This window comes from Dendrobates tinctorius, unplaced genomic scaffold (genome assembly GCF_039654945.1).
Source record: "Dendrobates tinctorius isolate UK_male_01 unplaced genomic scaffold, ASM3965494v1 ptg000032l, whole genome shotgun sequence".
NCBI classification, from domain to species: Eukaryota; Metazoa; Chordata; class Amphibia; order Anura; family Dendrobatidae; genus Dendrobates; species Dendrobates tinctorius.
Genome location: NW_027361700.1, coordinates 45,738,788 through 45,760,818, shown reverse-complemented (window position 1 = coordinate 45,760,818; position 22,031 = coordinate 45,738,788). Strand labels below are relative to the sequence as shown.

At 41.8% G+C, this 22,031-nt stretch overlaps 1 protein-coding gene across 3 annotated transcripts in view; it reads left to right on the top strand.

The window, feature by feature from the left end:
- The window catches only part of PLCD3 (phospholipase C delta 3), a 184,405-nt gene that overhangs the window by 105,617 nt on the left and 56,757 nt on the right, over nucleotides 1-22,031 (top strand). For all 3 annotated transcript variants that reach the window (XM_073572868.1, XM_073572869.1, XM_073572867.1), the window contains 3 exons: nucleotides 15,080-15,238; nucleotides 16,066-16,294; nucleotides 16,950-17,079. In XM_073572868.1, the coding sequence (XP_073428969.1) occupies nucleotides 15,080-15,238; nucleotides 16,066-16,294; nucleotides 16,950-17,079 (518 nt within the window). The remainder of the gene's footprint in view (nucleotides 1-15,079; nucleotides 15,239-16,065; nucleotides 16,295-16,949; nucleotides 17,080-22,031) is intronic.

Sequence of the window (22,031 nt, the reverse complement as noted above, 5' to 3'; positions counted from 1 at the left end):
AGTCCCAAGCAAGGATCCTCTATGATGGTAATTTGCAATAAAATTAATGAATAACTCCAAATAAAATGCATTGCATATTCACTTCAGCCATCAGATATATTAAAGTGACCACAATGGCTGAAATGTAGTCATTGCCTATCACTGGGGTTCTCGCTCTCCATCATGTAATGGCTTGGGGGAAGATGTATATCTTTGTACTGTGTTAGCCAGTAGATAGAAAAATATTCAGGATTGAGAGTCCTCAGTAGTTGATACCTTTTAATGGCTAACTGAAAAGATGGTAACACATTGCAAGCTTTCGAGACTACTCAGGACTCTTCATCAGGCTAGACTAATACAAAATCTGAAGTCACATATTTACGGTATGCACAATACAGCCTAGAAAAAATGCAATAGATAAGACAAGTGACGTGAAGCAGAACTATCAATATGGGAGAGGGAGAAACATAAATATAAACATTGGACCAGTTCATAGATAAGGAGTCCGGATGTTTTATGGTCCTCTGATTGGGGTCTAGTTCTGTGTTGTGAAGCCCCCACACAGTTTTAAAAGGAAATTCCTTAATTGATGTAAAAAGACATAAATCCATGCGACACATTCATTCCAGCACTGAGAGTGTCAAAGTTCGTCATAAATTTGTACTCCCAAACTCGTCTTTCTCTCTGAGAATTGAAGTTACCTTTCATTACCAGTAATTTCATATCCACGCTGCTGTGATCAGGGATACAGAAATGTTTTGCCACAGGTAGATCCATTCTTTTTTCTCTTATTGTGTGATGATGAGCATTCATCCTTGTTCTAAGCTTTTGCCCTGTCTCCCCCACACTCATGGCTTGGGGGATGATTTTCACTGCAATCTTGCTTAGTAAGACATACGTGTTGACAGCCCTCTGTACAAATGTCTGGGCTTATGAGATCACATAGTGAAAGTTCCATGGGTGGAAGCCAAGCTGCATGGAAATGAAAAATAATTTCAATATTAATATTCTCCTTGCTTGTAATTACATTAAAGACAATTAAATATGTCAGTTTATAACATTTTCATTGAACTGCGCTTTTTTCCTTGTGGATCAGAGATAAAAAGCAGAAATTGTAGCTTGTCCAAGATGGTTAAAGTTATGACTTTATACATCAGTCCAGCTCGTGGCCTCTTCATTGCTCCCCCATTTATAGGATTGTAATACATTATACCTCCATATCTGTCGTTTAAAAGGGTTGTCTAGCTGAATAAAATTTATGCTAGATGTGTTTAACAAATGAATTTCCATAAGTTACTAATATACTTTAATTATAAAAGGTCCATTGACATCCCACTTACAGTCCCATGGTCCAACACCTCCATTTCCAGTTAAGCTTCAACTAAGACTAAAAATTGCAAAAATATTCAAACAAATGATCAAAAAGTTGCATAGCTAAAAAAAATGGTATCATTCTTAACATCATCTCGTCATGCAAAAAGTGCGGCCCATACACCCAGCCGAGTTTGAGACCCTGCCCTAAAGGCTCCTTGTCCATAATCTACCCTCAATTCTTGGTCAAACTGTTTTTTTTAGCCAGAGATCTCTATAATCCGAGACTGACTGGTTGCAGGCTCTATAATTTATTGAACCTCCTATTGTAATCTGCACCTCAACCTGATCAGCTCCGTAAATGCGAACCCAGAGTGATACTCTAAATAAATGATGCTTAAATAATTGCAAATACATTCAGATGTTTTTAAACAAAACATAATTGGTTCTTCCCAAATTACTCGGATTTGGTTGATATTCCTGATAGTGATTGATCATAAGGGATAGATGATATTTGCTGGACAGATAGCATGTGGTTGGGCAGATTGTGATGCAACACTTATTTTAGTTATAGGCTGAACGTGCAAGTTATATTTAGTTACTGAGTGACCACATAAAGCTTCATCCACATACCAATCGTTCTCGTAGAACCTGATTTACAATCTGGACTTTGCTGGATTTTCACTTTAATTGTTGTGTGCATAAGAAACAAATGCAACTTCTAGTGCAAGACTTTGTAGCCCTAGATCTAGTTATAGAGTTAGTATGATTTTGCTAGATTTCTTCAAGACCATTCTCCTTTTGGGGGGCCGTACCCTCTCTTTTTTAATCAAAAAAACCATACTGAGTAGGAGCAATGAAGCTAGATGGATGGTATATAATATATACATACACTATACCATGCGTTATGGGTAGTAGGAACACTACAGGAAAAACTGAATAGTGCCAATTTCCTTGAATACCTATGTCCTGCCTTATCCCCTCATTTCTTTCCGTTTTTAGAATATTTTCCTTCCTCATTCTAAGATCTTAAGATTGAAACTGACTCAGATTTCTAATATATGTTTTTTTTTTTAAGTGCCACTAAGTGCCAACAAAGGTAAAGAGTTTCTTATCCAATGTTTATTTATAGAAAAGTCACATTAATAATGCAGATATTTCCCGTTCACTCCTGTTCTCTCCTGTCTGCCCAATCCGAATCTGAGCACAATATCTAAATCATGCAACAACCTGCTACTTAGGGATACACTCCCAAATATCTGCTGTCTTTCCAATCTAAATCTTAGGCTGGGGTCAGACTTGCGATAAACTCGGACGAGTCTCGCACGTCAATACCCGGCACTGCTGCTGGCACTCGGGACTAGCGCGCTCAGCTACATACAGTTGTGGCCAAAAGTATTGACACTCCTGCAATTCTGTCAGGCAATACTCAGTTTCTTCCTGAACATGATTGCAAACACAAATTCTTTGGTATTATTATCTTCATTTAATTTGTCTTAAATGAAAAAACACAAAAAGAATTGTCCTAAAGCCAAATTGGATATAATTCCACACCAAACATAAAAAAAGTGGACAAAAGTATTGGCACTGTTCGAAAAATCATGTGATGCTTCTCTAATTTGTGTAATTAACAGCACCTGTAACTTACCTGTGGCACCTAACAGGTGTTGGCAATAACTAACTCACTCTTGCAGCCAGTTGACATGGATTAAAGTTGACTCAACCTCTGTCCTGTGTCCTTGTGTGTACCACATTGAGCATGGAGAAAAGAAAGAAGACCAAAGAACTGTCTGAGGACTTGAGAAACCAAATTGTGAGGAAGCATGAGCAATCTCAAGGCTACAAGTCAATCTCCAAAGACCTGAATGTTCCTGTGTCTACCGTGCGCAGTGTCATCAAGAAGTTTAAAGCCCATGGCACTGTGGCTAACCTCCCTAGATGTGGACGGAAAAGAAAAATTGACAAGAGATTTCAACGCAAGATTGTGCGGATGTTGGATAAAGAGCCACGACTAACATCCAAACAAGTTCGAGCTGCCCTTTAGTCCGAGGGTACAACAGTGTCAACCCGTACTATCCGTACGGCGTCTAAATGAAAAGGGACTGTATGGTAGGAGACCCAGGAAGACCCCAATTCTTACCCCAAGACATAAAAAAGCCAGGCTGGAGTTTGCCAAAACTTACATGAAATGCCTAAAACGTTTTGGAAGAATGTTCTCTGGTCAGATGAGACAAAAGTAGAGCTTTTTGGGCAAAGGCATCAACATAGAGTTTACAGGAGAAAAAAAAGAGGCATTCAACGAAAAGAACACGGTCCCTACAGTGAAACATGGCGGAGGTTCCCTGATGTTTTGTGGTTGCTTTGCTGCCTCTGGCACTGGACTGCTTGACCGTGTGCATGGCATTATGAAGTCTGAAGACTACCAACAAATTTTGCAGCATAATGTAGGGCCCAGTGTCAGAAAGCTGGGTCTCCCTCAGAGGTCATGGGTCTTCCAGCAGGACAATGACCCAAAACACACTTCTAAAAGCACTAGAAAATGGTTTGAGAGAAAGCACTGGAGACTTCTAAGGTGGCCAGCAATGAGTCCAGACCTGAATCCCATAGAACACCTGTGGAGAGATCTAAAAATGGCAGTTTGAAGAAGGCACCCTTCAAATATCAGGGACCTGGAGCAGTTTGCCAAAGAAGAATGGTCTAAAATTCCAGCAGAGCATTGTAAGAAACTCTTTGATGGTTACCGGAAGCGGTTGGTCGCAGTTATTTTGGCTAAAGGTTGTGCAACCAAGTATTAGGCTGAGGGTGCCAATACTTTTGTCTGGCCCATGTTTGGAGTTTTGTGTGAAATGATCAATGTTTTGCTTTTTGCTTCATTCTCTTTTGTGTTTTTTCATTTAAGACAAATTAAATGAAGATAATAATACCAAAGAATTTGTGTTTGCAATCATTTTCAGGAAGAAACTGAGTATTATCTGACAAAATTGCAGGGGTGTTAATACTTTTGGCCACAACTGTAGAAATACATGCAGCCCAACGCTCCGACCCGAGTGCCGGGTATTGATGTGTGAGACTCGTCCGAGTTTCTCACAAGTCTGACCCCAGGCTTAGAGCAAATGAAGATGAGCTATTTAAAAGTTTTTTGTACTTTTTTTTTGCATTTTCTACAATAATTTTGCCATTTTTATACCGCTAACCACCATTCCCAATAAGTAATAGGCACCTCCTCCTCTCCTCACGCCATTGCTTAGGTTAGAGCATGCTCAGATCACATTTCTATACAAATAAATAGGGTCTGAGTCAGCAACTAATGTCCACATGAAGACTAGGAAGTAGGAGTCTAACATTTTAAAATAAATATAAACTTAACATAAAAACTTGATTTAAACTATAGGTAATTTTCTAACTACACATTTACATTAACCAATTAACGCTATACATATCAGTCATGAACACATGTGATGATATGTAAGTCATGCTGATTACCCGACAGCAGTTCGTTACCAGGGTGATCAATCCATCGGCATCCTGAAGAACGATTTCGGGGTTCTCATGGGTTGCTATGGCTAGGAGTGACGATGGCCTGAGTCTTCCATACACTTCAGTCCACCAGAGATAGTGGGATCTGGTGTACTGTCTAGGGGTTCCTGTCAGTTAATCACTGACGAAAAAAAATGAACCTTGAGCTGATCAAAGTTTTATGTATCCAAAATTGGTATCAGTACAGTACATACTACAGCTTGATATGTATAAAAAAAATCCTCATAGAGGTCTGGAATTGAAATAAAAAAGTTTTGTCTGTCGAGAAAAAGACCCAAAATATTATTTTAGTTATACATTTTTATTTTTATTCAAAAGTAGCGGAACATTAAAAAAAATTGAATGCATTGGGTATCACTGTAACGATATTGAGCAATGCCATAAAAATATACTTACCGTATATGTAAATGTGTACCATATGGTGAACGCCATAAGAAAAAAAAGTCTGAAAAAAACAGAACTGACGATTTTTGCTTATCCATCCTCACAAAAAATTCAGTAAAAAGTAGTAAAAAACTGTATTAGTTCCCCGCTCTATGTTGTTTCTATGGCCATATGGTCATTTTTCCATCCCTTGAGTCCTGCACAAGTTCTTGCCACCAACAAAGGTGATAAAGCCACCACAGGCTGGGCTTGTGGTTTGTCTCTTGTTTTCTTACATCATCAGTTTCCCCATAGATTAGGATTGCAGACTGAGGGATCGGCTAATGTGTGGGAGGAGGTTGTTCTTTGCTTAAAGGGAATCTGTCACCCCATTTTTCGCCTATCCGCTGCCGGCACCGACATCAGGGGCTTATGTACAGCATTCGGTAATGCTGTACATAACCCCCCCCCCCCGATATAGCCTGAAAGATAAGAAAAGCAAGTGTAGGGATTCGACTCGCTCAGGAGCCACGTGAGTCAATCAGGAGGCACGTTCCTTTAAAAGTTTATAGGGTTTATTGCTTCATAACCCATAAAGCAGCACATAACTCAAGGAATAGCCTTTAGCTCAGGCGAAAGCAAGCATAAGTTTCCATGATTTCAGGCTCAGTCCTGGAGCCTCAGCAGACACAGGAGGCTTATCCGTTCTCACATACAGCCAATATCCACAGGCCTCGCCGGGTGAGCAGCCTCAGCACGTGGTCTTTAGGAAGGTAGCACACCTTCCTCCACTTAGGCCGGCCGGGACCTTCCACATGGCCCAGTCAGATCCACGCGCTCTCTCATGTGACCTACTCTGGTTACCTTATATGGTCTGTAGCCACGCCCACCAGATCACATGGCTATGACCTCATTGCAGGTCCTATATCAAATTCACTCATTCTCACACATACAGCTTTGTATGGGCGTTTTTAGACACACGCCCCTGGGTGGGTTTGTAGGTAGCTGGTCCTGCCCGTCTCACCAGCTACCTGGAAAGCTCTCGCTGACACAGCGTAACAACAGCTCAGCAGTGCCTCTGCTCATCAACACACATATTCAAGCTTCCATCCCAAGGCCACCTACCTTGGGATACATAACGGTCATTCAGCATCCTATACCCATTGCCCAATGGATATGCCTGTAGGCCCGTCCTGGGACACGCACACAGCGCCCTCTAGCGGACATAGTGGTCACTACACCACACAAGTTAGATTATACTCACTGGTCCGATGGATGTTGCAGTCCGGCGGCTTCCTTCTTCTAATGGTGATGTCCTCTTCTTTGCTGCCTGTCGTGGCTCTGGCGCAGGCGCACTGCTCTGCCCTGTTGAGGGCAGAGCAGAATACTGCAGTGCGCAGGTGCCGGATCTCTCCCGGTGCCTGTGCACTGCAGGACTCTGCTCTGCCCTCAACAGGGCAGAGCAGTGCACCTGTGCAGGAGCCACGACAGGCAGCAAAGAAGAAGACGTCACCGTTAGAAGATGGGAGGCGCCGGACGGGACGGCGACACCCATCGGACCGGACCGGACCCCCGGGTGAGTATAATCTAACTCTTTTTTCTTATCTTTCAGGTTACATCTGGGGGCTTATCTACAGCATTATTGAATGCTGTAGCTAAGCCCCTGATGTCGGTGCTGGCAGCTGATAGGCGCAAAAATAGGGTGACAGATTCCCTTTAATATGGAGAATGCACAATTTTTGGGAGTTGATCATCACTTTGCTACTGCTAATGATCCATGCCTACTTGAGTTCAAGCCAAGGGGATATTTTAAGTTCCAACTCAGAAAAATCTCAACTACATTCTTAGTGGCAAGAGCCATATTTTTTTTTTATCAGACTCAAAACTGTTGGCAGGAAAATCTCATTCCGCTGATTTGAATATCATATAGTTGGATTTAGACAGAAAAAACACTTCAGTTTATTGTGGCTTTGTATATTGTTGTATATTAATTTCTTGCCGGTTCTTGTTTCCAGTGTTCTGCAGATACCATCAGGACTTTCTTACCACCCATGTAATCTCTACCTTAAGAAAAACACATCTACCTTAAAGAGGACCTGTCCCCACTTCTGACATGTCTCTTTTAGTAAATACTTTTATACCCATCATTTAACAGTTCTGGATTTTTTTCTGGTAAAGCTCTGCATTGTGATGTCCCTTTGTCATTCCTACTAGAAATGTATGAAAACATTGGCAACTGGGTGTTATCTGTTGGGCGACACCACACAGTTATACAGTGTCTAATCAGCGCTGACAGTGTAGGGACAGACCTTGTGAAGGGAAATCATAACATCCAGTAGTTATATTATCCATACATTTCTACAAGGAATAACAGAGGAATAACACAATACTATAAATTGATTGGACAAAGGAATAAAAAAGAGGCCCCAGCAAGAGCCGATAGGTGCTTTTTCAAAGCAAGATTTAGGCCAAATTCACAGGGCCGTATTTTCGGTCGACTGCTGTCCCTGGAAAAAACTGACATCGCATGGACAGCCATAGGACAAATGTTACTCAATGAGCGCTTTTTTTTTTTTTCTAAACTGAATCTGTACTTTAAAAAAACAAAAACCTGAACTAGTTTATTCCATGTGTTGGATGAGACTCACCCACTCAATTCTGTGGGTACAATAAAAAAATTTGGTCCCCCGTATAGCATCCAATTTTATGGACACATTGCAATTCTTTAACATAGGAAACTGTATTTGATCTTGTAAATTTTTATAACTGATGATGTAGAAAAAATGAATGCAGATGACAGAGAATAAGGATCAAAATCGCTCATTCATTCTGGATGAAACGCGTATGATTTTTTTTATAACCTCAGTTAAATGACCGGTATTTTCTCAGAAATGGCACCACAATTGTTTATGATCTGTGGCTTGTCTTACAACCTAGCATCATTTGCTTAACCCCTTCACGACCTACGACCTATGACGTACCTTTGATGGGGCCTCCAGCATTTAGCACACATCTTTCTTGGCACATGACAGCTTGTCATTTCAGATCCCCTATGAACGCCAGCCCATGAAAATGGAGATAATGGGGTTGATAATTTCTGCTACACATAGCTGCGCTGAAGCCCTGCTTTGTGTAGCACAAGCGATCAGATGGTCCCAGCTTCAAGTCTGCTTTCAGAAATGTCCGATCCATCAAAATATAAAAATAATTAATCTGATCGGTAAACACGCTACGAGAAAGAAAATCAAGACCCCAGAATTTTTTGTCCTGAACTGGAGAATCATATTAGCTCAATTAAATGAATGAACATGGTTAAAAAAAAACAATGAATAGGAATTGTCGAATTGCACTTTTTTTTGCAGTTTCACTGCAATTAGAATTTTTTTCCACTTTTCCAGTACACGATATGGTAAAATCAATGGTATAGTTCAAAAGTACAACTCATCCTGCAAAAAACAAGGCTTTACACGTCCATATTGATGGAAAAATAGAAGAGTTATAGCTCTGGTTAGACAGGGAGCAAAAAACAAAAACGCAAAAATGGAAAATCGGAGTTAAAAAGGCTGAATTGCAATATCTGATACATCCTAAGAGTAGAAGAGTGGCACTATGTGACCACATATATAAGGATATATACTTGTATCCACCTCCATGGAAGTTACATTCTGTAAAACTTCTTCATTCTGGATTTTTGGTGAATGCCCCTTTACGATGTCCGTTTGCCCTAATAGGAAAACACTCACTACAGAGTGTTAGGACACCGAGATACAAAAAGGTGTACAGCAGGGTACTCAATTTGGATCCTTCTTTTCAGAAGGATTCATAATCAGGAAGACTTGCCTTGACCACTCAATGAAAGAAATGACTCCAGGAATCCATTTGTTGGGTTTAGTTCAAAGATTTGTTTTCTTCTTGGAGGAACCTGCATCCTGCCCCGTAATAACATGACGTAAACAAAAACAAAGTCCTTGAAGATGACTAATGAAATGTTTCACTCCAAGACATTGCTTTTTCATTAGTCAACCGATGTTTAATTAATTCAACCATAAAAGTGAGCTTTTTCCTCATAAATTCCTTCCTAGAAACACTGTAAATTAAGCAAACCAACAGGGAACACACTTAACTGTTTCCACCACATGGACAACTCAGGCCACCAAACAAAAGTCCTCTGGGATAAGGGGGAAGTATGTGACTTGGGAAAATGTACAGTGTGGGATAAGATGTTGCAGACCACTGTGGAAGGTTCCTCCTGACCAAGGACTGGAAGATGGAACATTTACTGTTCTTAGATGATGAAGTGCAAGAATGAACAAAGGTTAAATCCTTGGATTGTTAGTGTTTTAGAGCAGCACACACTGTATACAGCATTAGGCTGACTGCTAAGCTTCTTAGCAAGATCCCAATTCAGACAGGAGCTTAGGGATTGACAAGCAGAATCTAGACATTCGTGAAATTGTATTTTGTACAATCCAGTTTAGATGCCATAATTATAGCTTTTATTATTCCTACTTCATCTTCATTTCTGGAAGGCAAAAAATATCTGATCCAATATTCTTATACACAGTCATGGGCAAAAGTGTTGGCACGCTTGAAATTGTTCCAGAAAATAAAGTATTTCTCCAAGAAAATTATTGCAATTATACATGTAATTTACTGTCAAGAAGCAAAAAAGCTGATTTACATGGGTTTCTCTTCCACCTATAAGTCCCTGCCTTAAAGAATGTAGGTCAACCTAAATTTCCTTAGCTTACACTTATCAATGCAGACTAGTTCTATAAATCGATCTTTAACTTGGATGACCAACCCCTTTTATAATATCTATTTCGGAAAGGTGAGAGATGTTACTGCTTACTTCTATGGAAGGGTCAAGTGGATGAATATTTTTTTGTATAAAAATCTGCTAGATCTTGGCTCTATCTGCAGACAAATATGTTATGTATAAAGTCACAAAAAGCCCCCCCCATCATTCGGCCTACACCTATCTCGCTATACTCTCCCATACACATGAGCACTTAGGGTACCGTCACACTTGGCGACGCACCAGCGATCCCGACAACGATGCGACCTGGTAGGGATTGCTGGTGCGTCGCTACGAGGACGCTGGTGAGATGTCAAACAGTCAGATCTCAACAGCGACGCAGCAACGATACAGAACGATACGACGGTTGTTGGGACCCTGTCTCTCAGACCTGTAGTATTGAGGTCGTTCGTCGTTGTCCCTGTCAAACACAGCGATGCATGCTGGCCAGCGGGATACCAGCGATCAAAAAATGGCCCAGGACATTCGAGCATGATCAGTGATATAAAAGCAGGGGCCTGATCGCTGCTATGTGTCACACATAGCTAGATCACAGGCAAGATCGCTGTTGCGTCACAAAGCCGCTGCCAGAGAACTCTTGCGGCTGCTTATCTCTTTGAAAACAAAAGGACTGGCAGTCTGAAATTGTACATATTGTATCCTTATTTCCCCCTACATCATCTGTAGGGTTCACTGACATTAGTCTAATGTGTATGGGGGTCTTAATGCTTGCAAAGATTATGGTCTTTAGGCACACATATCGTTTCAGCTAAAGGACCATTTACATGGACCATCCAGCAACATGTTTCGACTTTTACCGATCAGCGGTTGTTTAAATGCTTGTTTACTTCGGCAGATCAAAGTATATAATAGTGAAACGAGGGTTTTTAACATCGCTTATTCACAATCATGCAGTGTAAATGCCCCTTTAGGCAGATTTCATTATACGCTCATCTACTCTCCCTTTTCCTCATTATTGTGCCTTCCCATGTTCAACATTAGCTTGCCTATGTTTACTGACCGTTACTTTCCCCGGCCTGCTCTGTGGTTTCCCAGGTTTCTCCCACTTTGCTTTGTGCTATTGCTCTGTAAACAGTTTATAATAAAAGAGATGCTTTGTGGTCGGCTTAAAAACACTGGGCAAATATACAAATCTTAGTCACAAAGTTGTAAAGGGTGCGGAGGGGTAGCTACAGAAAGTAAGCAAGCTCATCAGGTAGAATTAAATAATAGATTTTGATTTGCATAGATCTGTCAGCTTGGGTCACATCTTGGTTCATGCACAAGTTTTTCCTGCAAAAGTTCATTTCTATAAACTTAGGCCCATAAAAATGACTATAGACATACAAGTGATGCAAATCTTAATCTTTGTCCGTATATAAAGTCTATGATCATTGTTAAATTATAGGACTCTACTGCCATGACCAGACCATTTATTAGTCTTGTTGTAAATTTTATCTGTGATAATTTGAGCATCTTTTTGTACCCCACTATAGTACCCCAAAATGTGAAAAATGAGATATAGATAAAAGCAAATCGTGATTATGTTTGCGTGTATACAATGTATAAAGTATTTAATAGATGACAGAAACATACTGCATGGCCAAAACTGTTATCAGGCATTTTGAAATCATATATGTGATGAATTGATCATAACTTTATACCCCATTACAGTACCGCATGATTTATATTTGATGGTCAATCAACAGGGTGTTGGAGGAACATTATTATTGTGCAGCATAAAGGTTATGATAGTTCCTTCTTAAGTGACAGATTGTGTAATCTGTGCAAAGATTGGAAAAGGGAGTTACCATGAGCTTTTTGCTCTCTTTATTTCTATACTTTATATTTAAGGGAGAAGACCTTTTAATTTAATGTAAGCGTATCTAGGTCCCACATTGTGGGTGCAAGTGGCAACTGACATGAGAATATTTTTTTTGGATGTTTTTGGATTTATTAGTTTAGACTGATAGCTACATTTCTGCATGTAGTGCCCAGATGGTCGTGAATGTGTGTCGATATGGAGTATAAGGTCATACATGGAGGTGGAGGAGTGGGTTTTCTCCTTTCTTCCAACTGCACCTTCAACCCAATCCTACCTCTTCTCTCCCTAATCTTCCCCTCTTTTGAAGTCCACTCTGTCCGCATCTACTCACCTTCCAACCTCCAAGTGGCCATCATATACCGACCTCCAGGCCCGACCACTGCCTTCATTGACCAATTCTCAACCTGGCTTCTTCACTTTCTTTCAAGTGACATCCCCACTATCATCATGGGTGACTTCAACATCCCCACTGATACCCTCCAGTCAGCTGCCTCAAAACTCCTGTCCCTTACTTCATCCTTTGGACTTACTCAGTGGTCCTCCTCTGCCACCCACACAGACGGACATACATTAGACCTGGTCTTCACCCGCCTCTGCTCTCTTTCTAACTTCACCACCTCCCCTCTTCCTCTAACCGGCCACGACCTACTCACTTTCTCATCCCTGTCATCCTCTCCTGGCACCCATGTCCAGCAATATGCGCACCCCCGCAGAAATCTTGGACACCTAGACAACCACATGCTCTCTGACTCTATTCTACCACTGGCATCCATATTCTCACTCCACGACGCAGACGGTGCCACTGCTTTCTCCAAAGCCACTGTCGCATCAGCTATTGACACGGTCGCCCCTCTCGTTCATGGCAGAATGTGACGTACCAACAGACAACCCTGGCACAACAACACCACTAAAAAGCTCCGGCAAGTGTCAAGGATTGCAGAGCGGCGTTGGAAGAAAACAAATTTGCAAGACGACTTCACTGTATTCAAACAGGCAACACTCGCTTTAAAATCTGCCCTCACCTCTGCTAAACAGGCCTACTTCATAACCCTCATATCTTCCCTATCTTACAACCCAAAACAGTTAATCAAAACTTTTAACTCCCTCCTCCGCCCACCACTGCCCCCTCCAACCTCCTTCATCTCTGCTGAGGACTTTGCCACACACTTCAAAAATAAGATCGGCCAAACAATGCATGTCTTTATTGTTCAACCACCACAACCCCTTTGTATACCACACCAATGCCCAGACCCCATAACCACCCTATCTAACATCACTGAAGGGGAGCTTAATTCTCTCTTCTCTAAATCGCACCTCACAACCTATGTACTTGACCCCATCCCATCCCATCTCCTCCCCAACCTCACCACCACACTTATCCCATCCCTAACCCACCTCTTTAACCTATCACTAAGGTCTGGTACCTGCTCTTCTGCTTTCAAACATGCCACAATCACGCCTATCCTTAAAAAGCCAACCCTCGACCCAACCGCGTAATATCGCTGCTCCCATTTGCTTCCAAACTCTTGGAGCTGCACGTCCATGCTGAACTTTCCTCCCACCTCTCATCTAACTTGCTCTTTGACAATCTACAATCTGGTTTCCGCCCCCATCACTCCACTGAGACAGCCCTGACCAAAATTACTAACGACCTACTTACAGCCAAATCAAATGGACAATACTCTATACTCCTGCTTCTAGACCTGTCCTCTGCATTCGACACAGTTGACCACTGCCTCCTACAACAGATCCTCTCCTCCTTTGGCATCAAAGACCTCACCCTATCCTGGATCTCCTCATATCTTTCCAACCGCACATTCAGCGTCTCCCACTTCCACACTACCTCCTCATCCCACCCTCTCTCTGTTGGAGTCCCCCAAGGCTCTGTTCTAGGACCCCTACGCTTCTCAATTTATACCCCTGGCCTGGGTCAACTCATAAAGTCCCATGGATTCCAGTACCACCTTTATGCTGATGACACTCAGATCTACCTCTCTGGCCCAGACGTCACCTCTCTGCTGTCCAGAATCGTGGAGTGTCTATCAGCCATATCCTCCTTCTTCTCCTAGCGCTTCCTCAAGCTCAATGTGGACACATCTGAACTCATCATCTTTCCTCCATCTCACAGATCTTCCTTAACTGACCTATCTATCACAATTAATGACATCACGCTTTCCCCAGTACCGGAAGTTCGCTGCCTCGGAGTAACCCTTGACTCTGCCCTGTCCTTCAAGAGGCACATCCAGGCTCTTTCTACCTCCTGTCGCTTCCGGCTCAAATATATTTCCAGAATCCATCCTTTCCTCAACCCTCAATCTATTAAAATGCTTGTGCATGCCCTCATCATCTCCTGCCTCGAATACTGCAACATCCTTTTCTGTGGTCTCCCTGCTAACACTCTCGCACCTCTCCAGTCCATCCTTAACTCTGCTGCCCGACTAATTCATCTTTCTCCTCGCAACTCCTCTTCTCCCCTCTGCAAATCTCTTCACTGGCTCCCATTCCCTCATCGTATTCAGTTCAAATTACTAATACTGACCTACAAGGCCATCTATAACCTGTCTCCCCCATATGTCTCTGAACCAATTTCCCCATACCTTCACCCACGTAAACTCCGGTCCTCCCAAGACCTCCTTCTCTCCTCCACACTTATTCGCTCCTCACCCAACCGCCTCCAAGACTTCTCCCGAATTGCCCCCATCCTCTGGAATTCTTTGCCCCAACATGTCCGACTATCAACCACATTCAGATCCTTCAGACGGAACCTGAAAACCCACCTCTTCAGGAAAGCCTACAGCCTGCAATGACCCCGCTACCTCCTCACTACTACCGGAGATATCGCCTCAACCAACACCAGAACTGCTGCAACCAAACAGCCTACTGTCTCCTTCCCCACCATCCTGTAGCATGTAAGCCTGAAAGGGCAGGGTCCTCTCCCCTCTGTATCAGTCTGTCATTGTAAGTTTGTTTACTGTAAGTGATATCTGTAATTTGTATGTAACCCCTTCTCATGTACAGCACCATGGAATCATTGGTGCTATATAAATAATAATAATACATCACTGAGGGTGGATGTACTGCATGTATAGCAGCTGCACCAAGGCCACTGTGTGTAAGAAAAGGGATTGAGTTAATGATTTGTTACTTCATTCCTTTTAGAAAGTCAAAGGTGGCTTATGACGTCATCAAAATTTAATCTTCTATGGTCGGGATCTCATCATTACCGTAGAAAGGGTATGTGATATATTTTGATTTGTTTTGTGCAGCCCTCTCCGATGATGAAGATATAAACACCATGCTTGTGGGTACTCACCTCTGGAAGATTAGGCAAGGATGGCGTCAACAAAGACTGTATAGGCTGGAACCTGATGGGATGACCATCTGGTATGAAAGCAGAGCAAGAAAAGCACGTTCCAAGCAGATCTGTAAGTATTTAGTATGGTAAGAATGAAGTTACATTAAAACTAAGCACACCATTGTTTTTCTTGTGAAATTCTCAATAAGTTTGATGTGTCACATGACCCTCTTCCCATTGAAAAAAATAAAGTTGGATCCAAAATGGCTAACTTCAAAATGACTGCCATGGTCACCACAAACAGGAAGTTGATATCACCAACCATTCCCATTTTATTTAGGTGTATCCATATAAATGGCCCACCCTGTATATTAGATATTGGAATCCAAAATCAGCACAAAGTGGAAATTCTTAGTAAAGTACCTAAAGATTGTGTGATTTTGCAGTAAATACTGCTCGATCCATACAACTGCATAGATTATTGGAATAGGATGGAAAATGGTCTCGGACAATAAGTGCAAGCAATTATTACTTAGGATGTGAAGAAGGGCAAAGAAGCAACCTGCCATGGGACCTAATAGATAGGGCGGCCTAGATCAGGCTAGCCTTATCACCCTTGTCATCGGGCGTTAGAGGCCTACATCTAGGAAAAGGGCAATGGGAACACTGCCCTCTTACAAAAAATGGGACGGTATTGTGGTGTGTGATAGTATGGCCAGACCCTTCTGTTCTGGGATAGATGGTGTGATGTCTCAGCCAAGTATCATGAGAGGGATACTTCTTTTCTACTCGTTAACTTGCCCTGCTTGATTTGGGTTTTAAAGGGTAATTTTTTGCACAAATTACCCCCTATTGTTTGGATTGATTATTTTCCCTATTAATGTCATCTTTCAACTCTACACATTTTATTTAATTGTGTTTCTTTATCTCCGTTCCCCATTATGTCATTTGCCACAGTCTCTGTTCTACACATAGAGTCTGTACGTGAAGGGCGACAGTCAGAAGGGCTTCGTAGAAATGGACGCCGATTCCTGGAGAGCTGCTGCTTCAGTATCTCCTTCATGGGAAGGAGAAGAAACTTGGACTTGGCTGCACCCACTGACCAAGAAGCTCGTAGCTGGGTACAAGGCCTGCACAAACTGATGGAGAGAGCGGAGGCGATGAGCCAGAGGGAGAAGTTAGTTCAATATCCTTATGCATCTACATGGTAGCCATGAAGTGGTTGATAGGTTTAATCAGGGATAGAAATGTAGCATGTGCCAAGTGCAACACCAGTGTTGCCACCAAACATTTCTGAGCACCATTGAAACTTGGCTTTAATCTTAACCTATCCATTCATGTCTGTATCTAACCACCCCTCTCTTCTTCCCTCAATATTTCTACTATGTTCCCTGGTACCCCGATATCTTATCCATGGTATCTTATCCATGGTACCCCAATATTTGATTTATGGAACTTCATATATCAGTTGACTTTGATTATAAGGAGGCATGTCTATGGCACTTTTCTAGTGAAACTGCTGTGCCAACCTTACTCTATTGACTCAAGTGCCCTCTCTAATTTCCCTATATTCTTATATCATCTGGTCTTTGTATAGAGACTTATCGGTAGCATCCTCTGCATGATGACACTTGGTATCTTTATTTCGTGTTGTCTGTACCAACCCAATGTAATATCATAATTATCAAATTGTCAACCAGGAAGACGTTTTGCAGCTTTCTGACATAGAAGTATCTCTATACATATGCATTATATTCCCAATAGTCAGGTTGTGGTGCAGTCACATAGGTAAGTTTCAATTTGTCACGTCCCATGAATGATCTTCCTTGACTGATCTGCATTTGGATCCGGGATTATCTGCATCAGGCAGACAGAGACGGGGATGAAAAGATGAGTTTCCAAGAAGTGAAGGACATGCTGAGGATGATAAACATCGATATGAACGACATGTACGCCTACACCCTCTTCAAGGTGACACCCTTATGCATTTACCCTTATATATTTCATGTTTGGCTAGTCAATCCTGGGTTACTATAAGGGACTTATATTGGCTTTCATTAGAAATACAAGACATTGTGAAAGTTGTAGTTGGAGAGCTTCAGATTGGCAGCAATCACAGGATTGACTTGATCACTTGCTTATGACAATATTTCGAACCAGTTTTAATCCAGGGAATCTGTCGTATTTGTATCACTCTGCAATCATTGAGCAAGAAAAGCTGAGATTTATATAAAGGTTTGTGGGGATAGATTCAATGTAGCTTCTGTTTTACTTATTTAAAAAGAATCTGTCAGCAGAACAAAATTTGTCCGTTTCTGCTCTTATTTTATTCCCGCTGATCTCCTGAGTATTCTGGTGTTTTGTTTCTTTACATCTACCATATGGTTCCAGAGAAATGGGACTTTTAATTTAGGGCAGCATGGTGACTCAGTGGTTAGCACTGCAGCCTTGCAGCACTGCGGTCCTGGGTTCAAATCCCACCAAGAACAACATCTGCAAGGAGTTTGTATGTTCTCCCCGTGTCTGCTTGGGTTTTTTTCCCACACTTCAAAGACTGATAGGGAATGTAGATTGTGAATCTCACTGGGGACAGTGATGAAAAAATCCTCTATGGAATTAATGGTGCTATATAAGTAAGCATAATAAATAAATAATAGTGCACATTTTTATGGTCTTTGCCAAAGGGGAGGTGCTCATAATAAAGAGCAGCCTAAAGGAACACCTCCAGAAAATCCAGTGAGCAACACCCCTTTGGTAAAGAGCATGGCAATTAGCACTAAGTAAAAAGGTCCATAGTTCTAGAACCATATGGTGGATTAAAAAAAAAACAGCAAACAAAAATAATAGAATACTAAGGTGAGCATCAGGAGTAAAACAAAAGCAAAAACTGGAATCTTTTGACCGGATGAAATCCCTGCTTATTCTTGATTTAGGAGTCCAGTGGGTGGTCCGAATCAGGGATTAAGACCTACCCTTAATGAGGGGAGACTGTCAATCACTGATTAGGACTCCGAAGCCGAGAAGGACAAAGGATTTTAATAAATATAACAAGTTATACTGAATCTTTCCCCACAAACTTATAAATTAATCTGCTCTGTGCCCCCTGAATTTTAAAATGATATATTATACCACATTTCAAAGAGGAGAGGTTTCCTATAAATAACCAAGTACAAGAGTTTAATGTGTTGTTTTCTATAATTAATCATGCCATCGGTGGTCTTAATACTCTCATATATAAATACCCCTTTCCAGGTAGAAACATACTGGTTGGTGTTTCCCAGAGGGTAGGGCAGTGCTGCAGGCACCTTATTAGTTACTATCCTCCAGGATCGGCACTTGTCGTGTCCCTTGCCTGCCATTGTGCAGTGAAGCTGTCTGCAGACGCTGGCTAAATTTAGAGTGGGTAAGTGGCACACACCCAGGAGTTCGGTGAGCCCCTGCCAACAGTGACTGTCCGTAGCATGACATACCCTTTTTTTTATTCATGTTAACGCTTCGAGACTTTGTGAGGGGATTAGATTTACAGTGCTCAGTATTAGTTTTGTTCATCTGTTATAACTTGAGGGGATGACATTCTAAGAGTAATATGATCAAATGTCACATGTGTGTGATACATAAAACAAAGCACATCTCCCTCTGGAAGATATACAGATATAAAATATAGGAATTATCTGTATATGCCATTTTCTTAGGAGAAAAGTAAGTTGCAGCATTTGCTTTCAAAGATAAAAAATCTGAATCCTTTATTCTCATTTCATAAGATTAAAATCCAATATAATAAAAAATCTACACTCATTTCAGACCGATTTAGCATATCTTTTCATGACTAAGAACTATTTAATATTATCGGTCTGAAACGCGTGTGGATTTTTTTTATTGTGATGGATTTTAATCTTATGAAATAATGGATTGCATTTTTTTTCTTTGAAGACGAGTGCTGGAACTTTCTTTCTTCCTAACAATATAAGTATACTAGCTGAAGAGACTGGCATTGCCCGGGCATAGTTACTAACTGTGGTTAGTTATAACAAATTATAATGATTATCCTCCATCCCATAGTCCAGTGCCCATATACCCATCATACATATCCACCATCCTATAGTCCCGTGCCCATATTCCCATCATACATATCCACCATCCTATAGTCCCGTGCCCATATACCCATCATACATATCCACCATCCTATAGTCCCGTGCCCATATTCCCATCATACATATCCACCATCCTATAGTCCCGTGCCCATATACCCATCATACATATCCTCCATCCCATAGTCCCGTGCCCATATACCCATCACACTTCCTCCATCCCATAGTCCCGTGCTCATATACCAGTCATTCATATCCTCCATCCCATAGTCCAGTGCCCATATACCATCACACATCCTCTATCCCAAAGTCCCGTGCCCATATAGCTATCACACTTCCTCCATCCCATAGTTCCGTGCTCATATACCCATCATACATATCTGCCATCCCATAGTCCAGTGCCCATATACCCATCATACATATCCTCCATCCCATAGTCCTGTACCCATATACCCATCACACATCCTCCATTCCATAGTTCGGTGCCCATATACATATCCTCTATCCCATAGTCCAGTGCCCATATACCCATCACATATCCTCCATCCCATAGTCCCCTGCCAGAATACCCATCATACATCCTCCATTCCATAGTCCCATGTCCATGTGCTTATGCGGGGCTTTGCGTGTGGAGTGAGTTTGGCTATGCAGAGTGGGCGTGGCTTGATACACACACATACACTCATTGTGTATGGAGTGGGTGTGGCTATGCAGAGTGGGCGGGGCTATTTGGAGTGAGCATGGCTTGATACACACATACATACATACTCACACATATACACTCATTTTTATATATATATAGATTATGGCATCCATTATCCAGTGCAGTGCACCATCTACCAGACCATCACGTGGCATTTTTTTTTATATTTCATTCTTCATTTTTCCCTTTTTCTTATGTATGCCGATTTGTACATACTTGAAAGTACACAAAATGAATTTTTTTTTTAACCAAAACATCTAAATCCAGTTTCTCTAATCAGTCTGCCGCCCATCATTATGTCAAAAGCTTTCCGAAGTGTTAAGCCCACATACACAATATATAGCTGTCTCCCGACTCCCCATACACAGGCTTGGCCGTGCGCGTCAGGGTTCTCCATGTGAGAGCAGTTGCCTCATACACATCGATATTGACAGATTTGGCCGATCTTATGTGTATGGGCACATATAATCAGGATGCACTTGCATTTAATTGAGAGAAAAGAGCAAAAGTATTATCTTATGATGCAAATACAAGAGGGGATATCACCTGGGCATTTGTGGTATTGGAAGGCAATGCGCCGGTGAAGGATAAGGATGTTGCAAAGCAGGATAATTAGGGGAAGATATGATGCGCGATTCTTTAGTCATGTTTTGGCGACTGGGAAGAGCACAAGTTCATCAAAACAGTTGTTTGGTTATAAGGTGACAGAGTCTACATGTTGAAGGGGAAGCTCATAGTTCGCGTCCAATATGGGGTACAAAAGAGCCAAGCAAAGCTCTGAATGAAAAGCATTCAGGGGCATCTTAGGGAGAAGGTATCCAGAGGGAATGGAGAGAATCATTCATGGGGGCAATACCAACGGAGGGTCAGATTTGACCAAGCTGTGCTCTTTCCCCCAACATGTGTACAAGGGAAGTCATATCTTGCTGTAATTAGAATTTTACATGACATCTTGACTATCTTTGGTTGGAACATTACATTCCAATACTACAGAATATAGATCTGCCGGCTAGTTGGTATCATCGCTAATATTTGTCCTGCAATAAGGTGGCATTTACACTGGACAATTATCGGGAACTAGTATTCCTAGGACATTCTAAACACTCCGCGAATCACCTAAAGAACGAACAAAATGCTAATTCGTCATTAACCTTACTTAAAAATCAACAGTTTCAGCAGCACATCGTCCTCTGCTGCTGGGAAAAATAGTATGCTACGTGCACCGATCAATCAGGTTATACAGGTTGTTAAATAATTGTCTTCTACATAGCCATGCTGTAGTATTTAGCATCGTGGGTCGACTAGTCTACTTACATCCTAAGAAAATACTGGTGCTCTAAGGAGCTTTTGTAATATAAGTTACCATATACATTGCTATGTGCATATGATTAACACTTCTGAAGGCTTTTGGCACAACCAACTGACCTTGAGCTTACTGATTAGACATCTACTTTTGTTATACATTCAATAATACACAGTATAGTACATCTAAATATTTCATATATTTCATATCTGTATGTCTTACAACTCTAAGTAGAAATTACAAATCCCTACTAGACCAGCAACAATAGTATGCATAACTATGCAATGATACAGGAGCAAGGAATAAATGACCACATAACCGGAAGTTGGGAAAGTTGGATGATATTGGGATTGTAATGGTGGGCTTTGTTTCTGTCATTTCGCCTCTCGCCGGTGAGGAAGGCTTTTAGGTGGCTTGGTGAGATTGGCGGAACCAGTCACCTATAAACCCACCCAGGGGCATGTGTCTGAATGCCCAAAGTATATGTGTGTGTATGGTTGGGTGTCTGAAAAGGACCTGCAATGAGATCATAGCCATGTGATCACCTGTGGGTGTGGCTACGGACCATATAATGTGCCTAAAGTAGGTCACATGGGGACAGAGTGTGTACCTGAATGGTTCAGGGTGGAAGGTCCTGGAGGGTCTAGGTGTTGGAAGGTGTGCTGCCTTCCTGAATAGCACATGCTGCGACCTTGGACCTGGTGAGGCCGGTGTGTTGGGAGTCCCTGGGAGTAGGGACGGATCCCTGAATAGCACCCGGTGAAGCGTGAGTGTTGGACAGTCTCAGGAGGGGACAGACGTCCTGAATAGCACCCGCTGAGGCCCTGGA